This window comes from Amblyomma americanum, chromosome 2 (assembly GCF_052857255.1).
Source record: "Amblyomma americanum isolate KBUSLIRL-KWMA chromosome 2, ASM5285725v1, whole genome shotgun sequence".
NCBI classification, from domain to species: Eukaryota; Metazoa; Arthropoda; class Arachnida; order Ixodida; family Ixodidae; genus Amblyomma; species Amblyomma americanum.
Genome location: NC_135498.1, coordinates 144,867,102 through 144,879,734, shown reverse-complemented (window position 1 = coordinate 144,879,734; position 12,633 = coordinate 144,867,102). Strand labels below are relative to the sequence as shown.

General features: G+C 46.4%; 1 protein-coding gene across 1 annotated transcript in view; it reads right to left on the bottom strand.

The window, feature by feature from the left end:
* Positions 1 to 12,390, bottom strand: part of LOC144120122 (glutathione S-transferase 4-like) — a 36,036-nt gene extending 23,646 nt beyond the window's left edge. Inside the window, exons 1-2 of the mRNA XM_077652566.1 lie at positions 12,306 to 12,390; positions 7,181 to 7,305 (exon numbers count right to left, since the gene is read on the bottom strand). Of these exons, the coding sequence (XP_077508692.1) occupies positions 7,181 to 7,305; positions 12,306 to 12,390 (210 nt within the window). The remainder of the gene's footprint in view (positions 1 to 7,180; positions 7,306 to 12,305) is intronic.
* Positions 12,391 to 12,633: the final 243 nt, after the last annotated feature.

Genomic DNA, 12,633 nt, shown 5'->3' with positions numbered 1-12,633 from the left:
AACCGTTCCATTTTGCGACCATGGTTGGATGCGCGAGCCCGAGCAGAATACTGTAGCTCAGGCTTGCCATAACAGCCACTGTGACCCTGATAGGCTGGCCACATTGGCCATCCTACTCCGGCCCATTTTTCGCTCAAAATGCCGACGACGCCAGATTTTGTGGACAGGAGGCGCCTTAACGTTGTCGCGTTTAAACGAGAGACCACAATTAAATGCCGATACCTAAGCAGATGAGTTCTTAGAATTTAGTAGAGTAATTGGATTGAAGTGTTTAGTAACCGGTTATTTCAATTTTTATTGTTTGCGCAGTGAATGACTTCGAGTAGAGGCACACGCGGCTTGAGACGCGTTTTACTTTCAACGTGTGATCGGGTGGTGAAAAGATCACTGAGCGTGACTAAAGAAGGCTAGCATAAAGCGGTGGCTGACGATAAAGTTGCATAGAAAAGTGCCATTGAAGCGGTGAAGCGCACCAAAAGTGGTAGAAGTGAGAGCTTGAGGTGATGCGGTGACAGATGGAATTAATGTGTTTTTCTATTGAGAAACTGATGAAAGGAGAATAATCCGAATAAATTGAACCACCAGCTCTTTTGGATTGATTAAACGCTTTTCATACGGTAGGCTTTCTCGGGATTCATGATGGGTAATGCTGCGTGGTGTCAGCTTCAGACACATTTATACCTTAGTATTGGTGATTTCATATATATATATATATATATATATATATATATATATATATATATATATATATATATATATATATATATATATATATATATATATATATATATATATATATATAGCTGTGAAAACATGAGGTACTTGACTGCATAAAATAATATACATCGAAGTATACGCTTCATTTAAGGAAACATTTTTATTTGACTCAACGTTCCTCCGATCGAAACGTCGAGTCAAATAAAAATGTTTCCTTAAATGAAGTGTATACTTCAATGTATATATATATATATATATATATATATATATATATATATATATATATATATATATATATATATATATATATATATATATATATATATATATATATATATATATATATATATATATATATATATGTGTATATATATTTGCAGACGAGGTAATGTAAATGAGGGGCCCTATTGACAAACTTATGACGGGAGCCAACAGTCACCGAAACCAAGGTGCATAGGGGAACGTTATTTTTTTTTAATGTGTTGTCCTTATCAGTGGGATAATATCACTTAGATTAATAAATTGATTAAAGAAAATTAATTATAAAGCAGCAGAAAAAACAACCATGCCGCCGGTGGGATCCGAACCCACGACCTCCGAATATCGCGTCCGGTGCTCTTATCAATTGACCTACAGCGACGGCTGTCCAATCTTCTGCTCTCGTAGGCATTTATGTTTATTTGGTGTACGCGAACCTTGAGAGTGTTCACCAGCGCCACTCTCGTCCATAGCGGCGGACGTAGCACGTCCTGTAATACCGCGAGCGTGACGTGGAACGTCATCTAACGGCGAGAGCGGAAACTGTGCGAGGGCCCTCTTAAGCAACCTGTGGCATCAAGACTGCCAGAACCGAGACCCTCTTTAAGCTATTTGAAGACGAGGTAAAATAAATGAGGGGCCCGTTTGACAAACTTATGAAGGGAGCCAACAGTCACCGAAACCAAGGTGCATAGGGGAACGTTATTTTTTTTAATGTGTTGTCCTTATTAGGGGGATAAAATTACTTAGATTAATAAAGCGCATAAAGAAAATTACGCTGGTGAACACTCTCAAGGTTCGCGTACACCAAATAAAAATAAATGCCCACGAGAGCAGCAGATTGGACAGCCGTCGCCGTAGCTGAGTTGGTAAGAGCAACGGACGGGATATTCGGAGGTCGTGGGTTCGGATCCCACCGGCGGCATGGTCGTTTTTACTGCTGCTTTATAAGTAGTTTTCTTTAAGCGATTTATTAATCTAAGTAATATTATCTCACTGATAAGGACAACACATTAAAAAAATAACGTTCCCCTATGCACCTTTGTTTCGGTGACTGTTGGCTCCCGTCATAAGTTTGTCAATAGGGCCCCCTCATTTACATTACCTCGTCTGCAAATATGTATACATATATATATATATATATATATATATATATATATATATATATATATATATATATATATATATATATATATATATAATATCACCAAAAATTGAAGAAACATAACAGGATTTAATTCACGACGTTTCGGCTGGAGGACCAGTCTTTTTCAACCAGCTCACTCGAAAAAGGCTGGTCCTCCAACCGAAACGTCGTGAATTAAATCCTGTTATGTTTCTTCAATTTTTGGTGATTTTATATTATATTGACAAAATCAGCTGCCAGAAATCACTTTATATATATATATATATATATATATATATATATATATATATATATATATATATATATATATATATATATATATATATATATATATATATGTAAGTACAGTATTACGACAAACGCGACTGTTCGTTTTAAAGGTTTATTGTGCCAACAGTTTCGGGAATGGTATTCCCTTCGTCAGGGCAGGCTTACAATGAAACAGTGTTGTCAATATAAGGACACAAAGCGGGCGAGGATGTATAAACTCCGCCCTCAAAGCAAACTTGAAAGTGAGGGCAAGGGGCCGTATAATGGACCGCGTAGCAGCTCTCACAGGGGCAGTGGCCAAATTAAACACAGAAAAAACACAGAAAAAACACAGAGCAAAACGGGGAGGTGGAAATAGTAAAGGAGTAGAAAAGACAACGAGTTTGAACAGCGATAGAAAAGGGAAAGGAGCGTTAAAACCGGCTCTCGGCGCACCGGGAGGCCGCAGTCCCCCCCTTCTCTACGACACTCCCGCCAGACGCCGCCGAGTCCGCGCCGCCGGCCCGTATCAGGTTTCCTGAGACGCTTGCTGGGGACGCGCACGAGAGACACTTGTTGCGCGCCGCAGCGGCAACCTGCAGTGGTGTCGCATGCGTATCTTTGCTTCTTTTCTTCGGTAGGCCCTTCCGTCGGGCTTTGTCTACCAGACATCCTGGCGCACTTCTTCCCATAAATAAACTAGGCCGTTTCAACTAGAGTCCGGCAGTGCGCTTCCCGTGAAGAAGTGGCAGCCGTGGGGGAAAAAAGACAACAATTATTGAGCGAAGCCCGAGTGCGTAATGAGAAGGCAGAGAGGAATTTGGGAGAGAAAACGAAAAGGAAAAAGAGAAAAAATTAGTAGCACAAGAGAACTTTGAAAGAAGAAAATATTAACACACAAAAAATAAAAAATAATAAAAAATATATATATGAATAGAATGGGGCGCCAACCAAATACCAAATGGTTAATGAGAATGAATTGGGCGCGGAAGACATAGCACAGAATTCAAGAAATGTATCGCACGGTAGTTAAAAAAAGAAGAAAGAAAATAATAATAATACATGTGTGCGGAAACCGTGAAAGGTTTGCGGCCCGCGGGGCAGCCGCGTGGTCCCAGTAGGCTAGGTGATAGAGTTAGAATGTAGGTGTTTATTCCAGATAGAACACGGAAGCTGGCTGTAAGTTGAACAAAGGAGATTACTGACAAAATAAACAATATACAATAAAATAAACAGCTACATTCCCAGCCATTTAGAGCGTGGTTGAAGTTGTCGAGAACAACATCCGGCGTATTTTGATTTATAATGTTGTCCAGACCCTATGACGGGTGAAATTTTCTACGTTGCCTCCCTCAAGCAGGAGAGCCTCCCAGGAGTAGCGTTCATGCCATGGGAGAACGTGCGAAACTTGTGAATGAGGTATGACTCCCTTTGTTCCCTGTAATAGGTGCTAGGGAACCCGGACTGGAGAAGGATGACGCGGATGTTTTCGAAACTGTGGAGTGGCAAACGCAGGTGCTTGGAAAGGGGTAAGCTGGGTAATGATGACACGTGAGCTTTGTGGTTATTAAAGCGGAAGCGAAATGATGTCTTGGTCTGACCAATATACTCTTGTCCACACACCTCACAATGAAGTTTGTAAATCACATTGTGAGGTGTGTGGACAAGAGTATATTGGTCAGACCAAGACATCATTTCGCTTCCGCTTTAATAACCACAAAGCTCACGTGTCATCATTACCCAGCTTACCCCTTTCCAAGCACCTGCGTTTGCCACTCCACAGTTTCGAAAACATCCGCGTCATCCTTCTCCAGTCCGGGTTCCCTAGCACCTATTACAGGGAACAAAGGGAGTCATACCTCATTCACAAGTTTCGCACGTTCTCCCATGGCATGAACGCTACTCCTGGGAGGCTCTCCTGCTTGAGGGAGGCAACGTAGAAAATTTCACCCGTCATAGGGTCTGGACAACATTATAAATCAAAATACGCCGGATGTTGTTCTCGACAACTTCAACCACGCTCTAAATGGCTGGGAATGTAGCTGTTTATTTTATTGTATATTGTTTATTTTGTCAGTAATCTCCTTTGTTCAACTTACAGCCAGCTTCCGTGTTCTATCTGGAATAAACACCTACATTCTAACTCTATCACCTAGCCTACTGGGACCACGCGGCTGCCCCGCGGGCCGCAAACCTTTCACGGTTTCCGCACACATGTATTATTATTATTTTCTTTCTTCTTTTTTTAACTACCGTGCGATACATTTCTTGAATTCTGTGCTATGTCTTCCGCGCCCAATTCATTCTCATTAACCATTTGGTATTTGGTTGGCGCCCCATTCTATTCATATATATATTTTTTATTATTTTTTATTTTTTGTGTGTTAATATTTTCTTCTTTCAAAGTTCTCTAGTGCTACTAATTTTTTCTCTTTTTCCTTTTCGTTTTCTCTCCCAAATTCCTCTCTGCCTTCTCATTACGCACTCGGGCTTCGCTCAATAATTGTTGTCTTTTTTCCCCCACGGCTGCCACTTCTTCACGGGAAGCGCACTGCCGGACTCTAGTTGAAACGGCCTAGTTTATTTATGGGAAGAAGTGCGCCAGGATGTCTGGTAGACAAAGCCCGACGGAAGGGCCTACCGAAGAAAAGAAGCAAAGATACGCATGCGACACCACTGCAGGTTGCCGCTGCGGCGCGCAACAAGTGTCTCTCGTGCGCGTCCCCAGCAAGCGTCTCAGGAAACCTGATACGGGCCGGCGGCGCGGACTCGGCGGCGTCTGGCGGGAGTGTCGTAGAGAAGGGGGGGACTGCGGCCTCCCGGTGCGCCGAGAGCCGGTTTTAACGCTCCTTTCCCTTTTCTATCGCTGTTCAAACTCGTTGTCTTTTCTACTCCTTTACTATTTCCACCTCCCCGTTTTGCTCTGTGTTTTTTCTGTGTTTTTTCTGTGTTTAATTTGGCCACTGCCCCTGTGAGAGCTGCTACGCGGTCCATTATACGGCCCCTTGCCCTCACTTTCAAGTTTGCTTTGAGGGCGGAGTTTATACATCCTCGCCCGCTTTGTGTCCTTATATTGACAAGACTGTTTCATTGTAAGCCTGCCCTGACGAAGGGAATACCATTCCCGAAACTGTTGGCACAATAAACCTTTAAAACGAACAGTCGCGTTTGTCGTAATACTGTACTTACACTTGTAAACTGGCGCATTGGAACCCCTACAGAATACTATATATATATATATATATATATATATATATATATATATATATATATATATATATATATATATATATATATATATATATATATATATATATATATATATATATACCCTTTGTCCGTAACGTTTCGAGACTGATTTATTTTTCTCTTGAAGTCATGGCCCAAGACAAATGTTGATGCGTATGTGTAGGGCTATCTTTTCGGGCTAACATGAGCTATTTATGTTAATTTCTGTGGAAGCCGCTGGATGGCACTACAAATAGAAAATTACGTTGTCACTAGTCGTCTGCGCATTCTACTATGAGTGAATCTGGAGAGATGGACGTCCACCTCCAACAGCGTGTAAACATGAAATTCTATTTGAAGCTTGGCAAGACTGCCACAAAGACGTATGAGCTCCTTCGTGACGCTAACGGCAACGAGACATCATCGCGGGCGCAATTTTACGAGTGCCACAAGAGGTTTGTTTTGGGGAGATCGTCGGTGGACGACACAAGGCAGGGGCGCCCTTAAACCTCACGGAATGAAAAACAACGTGGCTCGGATTAGGGAAACCGTACAGTAAGCAGCACCATTACAGTCCGCATGCTATCAGATGCTCTCGACATTAGTAAGACACCATGCCACCAAATTTTGCGCGCGAACTTGGGGAAACGAAAGCTCAATGCCAGACTTGTGCCGCACTCCCTCACACATGACCAGAAGGACACGCGGAGATCCGTGAGCGCTTATTTGCACTCTGAGGCAGAAAAGGATGCTGCATTCGTCGATAGCATCATTGCTGAATAGGAAACATGGTGTTTTCAATACGATCCTCAAAGAGGCAGAGCGCCGAATGGCGGTCCACAAGCTCTCCGGCATCAAGAAAGGTGCGGCGACAGAAGACCAAAACAAATCGAAGCTGATAGTTTTTTTCGGTCCGAGGGGTGTCATATACCACGAATTCGTCCCAAAAGAACAGACGGTGAATCAGGAGTTTTAGATGCCCGTGCTCCAACACATGCGTTGCGCACTGCGACGCCGTCGCCCTGACTTATGGGCATCTGGACAACCGAGCCATCTTCACGATAACGCAAGTCCGCACACTGCTCCCAGCGTAACAAAATTTCTCGCCAAGCACAGCATTACTGTACTTCCCCATCTGCCATGCTCACCTGGCCTCTTTCCATGCGATTTTTCCTTGTTTCCTTGTGTGAAGAGAGCCCTAAAACGTCGCTGCATGGAGAGCGTGGAGGCCATTGCAGGCGCCACGACAAAAGAGCTGACAGCTCCTGCCAAAAGAAGCGCTTTCCAACTGTTTCCAAGACCTCAAGAAGCGTTGGAAGCTGTGTGTAGACTTCAAGAGAGACTATTTCGAAGCGGTGCTGAACAAATGACTTCAATGATAAACGAATCTTTTTAAATGGACTCAGTCTCGGAAATTCACGGACTATAATCGTATATATATATATATATATATATATATATATATATATATATATATATATATATATATATATATATATATATAGATCGGCGATGGCAGCGCTTCAAGCAAGCCACATGAACAACTTGTGTCTTGCGGGAACGGCGTTTATCCAACGTCACTTTGGCGGCGACGTAATTCACGTCAGTCAGTAGGTCCAACACGACGAAGGGGCCATCGTACTTGTACAGGAAGTTCTCACACAACCCTCTTTTGCGGATTGGCGTCCACAGCCAGACAAAGTCTCCTGGAGAGTAAGTCACTGCACGATGAAGCAGGTCGTAATGTTCTTTCGAACGGCGTTGCGAGGCCAGGGTACGTAGACGGGCTATACGACGGGCTTCTTCGGCACGGCATAGTATCTGGCCAACCGACTCGTTTTCGTTGGGGGAAAACGGGAAGATCGTGTCGAGAAAAACGCGGGGAGTTCTGGCATAAAGCAATTAGAAGGGAGAACATCCGGTGACCTCATCATTGGCAGTGTTGTAAGCGTACGTCACATATGGCAGCACTGCGTCCCAGTTTCGATGATCAGACGAGACGTACATGGACAACATTGTCGTCAGAGTGCGGTTGGTGCGTTCGGTAAAACCGTTGGTCTGCGGGTTGTAGCGTGTGGAGTGTCGGTAGTCCGATCCACAAAGCCGGAGCATTTCTTCCACGACATCAGCAGTAAATTGCTTTCTACGATCACTTATTATAACACGGGGTGCGCCATGGCGAAGAATAACAGTGTGTAGGAGAAATGTCGAAACAGCATCAGCCTTTGCGGTAACGAGAGCGGCGGTTTCCACGTATCTGGTGAGATAGTCTACACACACAATCACCCAGCGGCGTCCCTCAAGAGACTTTGAGAAAGGACCTAGAAGGTCAATTCCAAATTTTTCAAAAGGGGAAGTGGGTGGTTTGACGGGCTGCAAAGGACCGGCCGGCGGGATGGTTCGTGGCTTAAATCGTTGGCATTTTTCACATGTTGCAAAATACTGCTTGTTGCTCTTATAAACTTGCGGCCAATAAAAACGCTGGCGAAGTCGGTGCAGAGTGCGAGAGAAACCTAGATGTCCAGATGTGATGTCATCGTACATAGCGTGCAAAACTTGCCGACGGAGACTTTTCGGAACGACCAAAAGCAGGGCAGCACCATCAACGGAGTAGTTCTTCTTGAACAAAATGGCATCTTTGACAGTAAAGGGCGTTGAATCTACTCCTCCTTCTGCCGCTGCTATAAAGGGCTGCAGTGAGTGGTCGCGACGTTGCTCGCGCCGAAAGGTCGCCTCACTGGGGAAGGTCGGCGCGAGCGAGGCTAAACACCCGTCGAAACAGTCTTCATCGGCGACTGAAGTCGGAAACGGGTGGCGGGACAAGCAGTCTGCATCAGCGTGACGGCGGCCACATTTGTACGAGACAGCAAAGTTATATTCTTGCAAGCGCAGTGCCCAGCGCGCCAGACGACCAGATGGATCGCGAAGCCCGATGAGCCAGCATAGAGAATGATGGTCTGTGACAATAGTGAAGTGGCGCCCATATAAGTAGGGTCGGAACTTGTGCACAGCGAACACAACTGCGAGACACTCCAATTCGGTGACAGTGTAGCTACGCTCACATTTTGTTAACGTGCGGCTGGCCTAGGCAACAACGTTCTTAGCCCCACTATGCAGCTGGTCAAGTACTGCCCCAAGACCGACGCCGCTGGCGTCAGTGTGAACCTCCGTCACAGCAGAAGGGTCGAAGTGCCGCAGGAGGGGGGCTGAAGTGAGAGAAGATTTGAGGAGATGGAACGAGGACTCGCACTCAGAGGTCCACACAAACTGCGAATCCTTATGCAGAAGAGATGTGAGGGGGTGGGCAATTTGCGCAAAGCCAGCAATGAAACGACGAAAATAAGAAGAGTCCCAAGAAGCTCCGAAAGCTTTTCAGGGTGCGTGGAGTTTCAAAATCGCGGACTGCAGCGATATTCTGCGGATCGGGCCTGATGCCATCCTTGTCGATGAGGAAGCCAAGAACTAGAGCTTGCCGGCCCCCAAAATGGCACTTCGTAGAGTTCAAAATGAGTCCCGCTTTGCCGATGCCTTCGAGAACAACACGCAGTCTGGCATTGTGCTCCTGGAAGGTCTTGCCGAAAATGATGACATCATCCAGATAACACATGCATATTTCCCATTTTAACCCGCGAAGGATAGAGTCCATTAAGCGCTCGAATGTCGCGGGGGCGTTGCACAAACCAAACGGCATCACATTAAATTCGTACAAGCCATCTGGGGTTCCGAAAGCTGTCTTCTCACGGTCGGATGGATGCAGGGGAATTTCCCAATAGCCAGATCGAAAATCAACGGAAGAGAAATATGACGCGGAATGCAGACAATCGACTTCGTCGTCAATGCGAGGTAGCGGGTACACGTCTTTCTTGGTCAACGCATTTAAACTACGGTAGTCAACGCAAAATCGCCAAGAATTGTTTTTTTTCCGGACTAGGATCACAGGTGCGGCCCACGGACTAGAAGACTCGCGGATAACTCCTTTCTGCTGCATGTCGTCCACCTGTTCTTGAATTAACTTACGCTCATCCGGAGATACTCTATAAGGTTTCTGACGAATAGGGGGTGCGCTTCCAGTGTCAACTTTATGCTGGAGTCGAGAGGCAGGGAAGTGGATACCAGATCTGTTGGAGGCAAAGTCGAATACTTGGATGTGAGCCGTCAAAATGTCTTTCAGGGTATGGCGTTCACTAGACGGGAGCGATTTGTTGACCATGCGCTCAAGCGCAGCACCATATTCATACTTTGCTTGCGCAGCGCCGCTGCAATGAGAAATAGTTTCAATGGTGGGGGTCACATGGTTCTCAAATCTCGCGAGTACTATACCAGAAGGAAGACGAGCAGGCTCTTCTGACACATTCACAGTTCAGAGGTGTGCATGACCACCCACTGCCTCCAGGATGGCACGTAACACCAACACATTTTTCTTCACCCCGTTCTGAACATCTGGCGTGACGACTATTGAGTGTCTTCCCAAGAAATGGTCCGATGATTTCACGGGCACAAATGTTGCCGTCATCGGAGGCAGCAGCACATCTTCTGTCAGGGAGAGAACTCCTTCATGATAACGGGACAGGTTATCCACTAATGCCGGAATAGTATTCGACTTCAAAGAAATCTCACCGCTACCAAAGTAAATCGTTGCACCACACTCTAGCAAATAGTCAACACCCAAAATAACGTCATGTGTGGTACGTCTCAGCACAACGAATTATGTTCTGTAGCACTCGTCACCTAGTACAACTGAAGCCGAGCACAGGCCAGCCGGAACGAGAGTTTCACCCCCAACTCCACAAAACGTACCAGTTCTGTCCCACACAAACATAACTTTGTGTCCAAGGCGGTTCTTAAATGAAAGACTCATAGCTGACACAGCGGCACCAGCATCAACCAAAGCATTCGTCTCAACATTTCAACACACACTGACACTTTGTTCTTTAACATGATGATAGGCAGAGGTATTCTCGAAATTGACCGTCCGGCGACCTTACCTCCATCGGTCGCACCACCTAGTTTTCCAGCGGTGGAGAAACACAGCGGCGACGTGGGGATGGTGAACGGCCTTGCCGCTGCGGCGGCGAAGTGATACTGCGATCGGAAACAGGGGAGTCATTGCGTGCACCTCGGGGGGAGAAGGAGGCCGATAGAAGCTAGCGGGTGGCCGCTCCCACTGGGCGTCATTCTTGAAGCGTGGTGGCGTTGTGCAGGGGGTCGAGAAAGTTGTCGACGCGGGCAAAAGCGGGAGATGTGTCCGCTGCATCCACAGCCGTAACATATGGGCGGCTGGCGGCTCTGGTAGCTCATATCAGGATCCTTTGGAGGTTGAGGCGAGGCGACAGACATGCGACGGGGCGCACCACGAGGCACTTCACCAGGATGGGACGGACGCTGCTGGAAATAAGGGTGCGACGTCGATTGCCGGGTCCGCTCGGAGCCGGTGGTGTAACATGGTCCGTTGCCATTTTTGGCAGCAGTCCATGGCGTAGGCTGTTCCCATGATGGCACGGACCTCGATGGCTCTTGGTAATGTACATCAAAATTTGTACGGGGCCACTGAGCCGCCAACTCCTCGCGTACGATCCTCCTGACTATAGAAGCGATGTCTTCGGGGTCGGGGACGTCTATGCTGTCGACGGTTGTGACATTCGAGAGGCGGCCGAATTTGGGCGCTATCTGGCGTATTTTAAGCGCCTCAAATGCACGACACTGCTTTGTGACATCTGCAACCGTATCAAGGGTGTCGCGTGAAATAAGGAAGTGATACACGTCCTCAGCAATCCCCTTGAGAAGGTGTGCGACCTTATCATCTTCTAGCATTTGCCGATTGACAGTGCGGCAAAGTTTCAAGACTTCTTCGATGTACCGCGTGCATGTTTCGCCGGGCAGCTGGGCTCTCTAGGAAAGTTGGTGCTCAGCGCGTTCCTTCTTCGCGGGAGTGTCTCCGAAGGACCTACTGATTTCTTCGACAAATCGGCTCCAGGTAGTGAGAATTTCCTCGTGGTTGTCAAACCAAGTCAGTGCCGTGTCAGCAAGGAAGAAAACGACATTGTACAGGCGGGCGGTAGACTCCCAACGGTTGTGTTGCTGCACCTTTCATAATGCCGAAGCCATTCTTCAAAGTCCTCTTCGGTCTCGCCGTGGAACGTACGCGGCTCTCGCTGATGTAGCAAGGCCGTCTCTTGGTCAGGTCGCTGTACCCGAGTCTGCGTCGCTTGCGTGGTAGGCATTGGGAGGAACAGTTGAGGCTAGAAAGGTGGCAAACCTGCTACATGGCGGCTGCGACGAGGTACTGGCTAATCCAGGACGTATTCACCCCGCACCTCCACCAAATGTAGCGGATGAAATGGCTTTAATACAGGTGAAAGCTCGGTGGATGAAAGCTGGTCGCCGACGGCCCAGAGCCCAGATCAGACTGTGCGCGCCTCTCTCCTCTTCTTCATCGAACTCCGCGGCGTAACTATATATATATATATATATATATATATATATATATATATATATATATATATATATATATATATATATATATATATATATACCACCGGCGGCATGGTTGTTTTTTCTGCTGCTTTATAAGTAATTTTCTTTAAACCTATTGATTGGCACTACAAAAAAAAGATTAAAAAAACATTCCCCTATGCCCCTTGGTTTCGGTGACTGTTTGCTTCCTTAATATGTTTGTTAAACGAGCCCCTCATTTCCTTTGCCTTGCCTGCTAGTAGCTTGACGGGGGTCTCGGTTCTGGCAGTCTTGTTGCCATGGGTGGCATAAGCGGGCTCTAGCACAGTTTCCGTCATCGCCGTTGGGTGACGTTCTGCGTCGCGCTCGCGCTATTACAGGACGTGCTACGTCCACCGCTACGGTCGAGGGTGGCGCTGGTGAACAATCTCAAGGTTCGCTTACACGCAGTAAGCATAAATACCCACGAATGCAGCAGATTGGACAGCCGTCGCCGTAGCTCAGTTGGTAAGAGCACCGGACGCGATATTCGGAGGACGTGGGTTAGGATCCCACCGGCGGCATGGTTGTTTTTTTCTGCT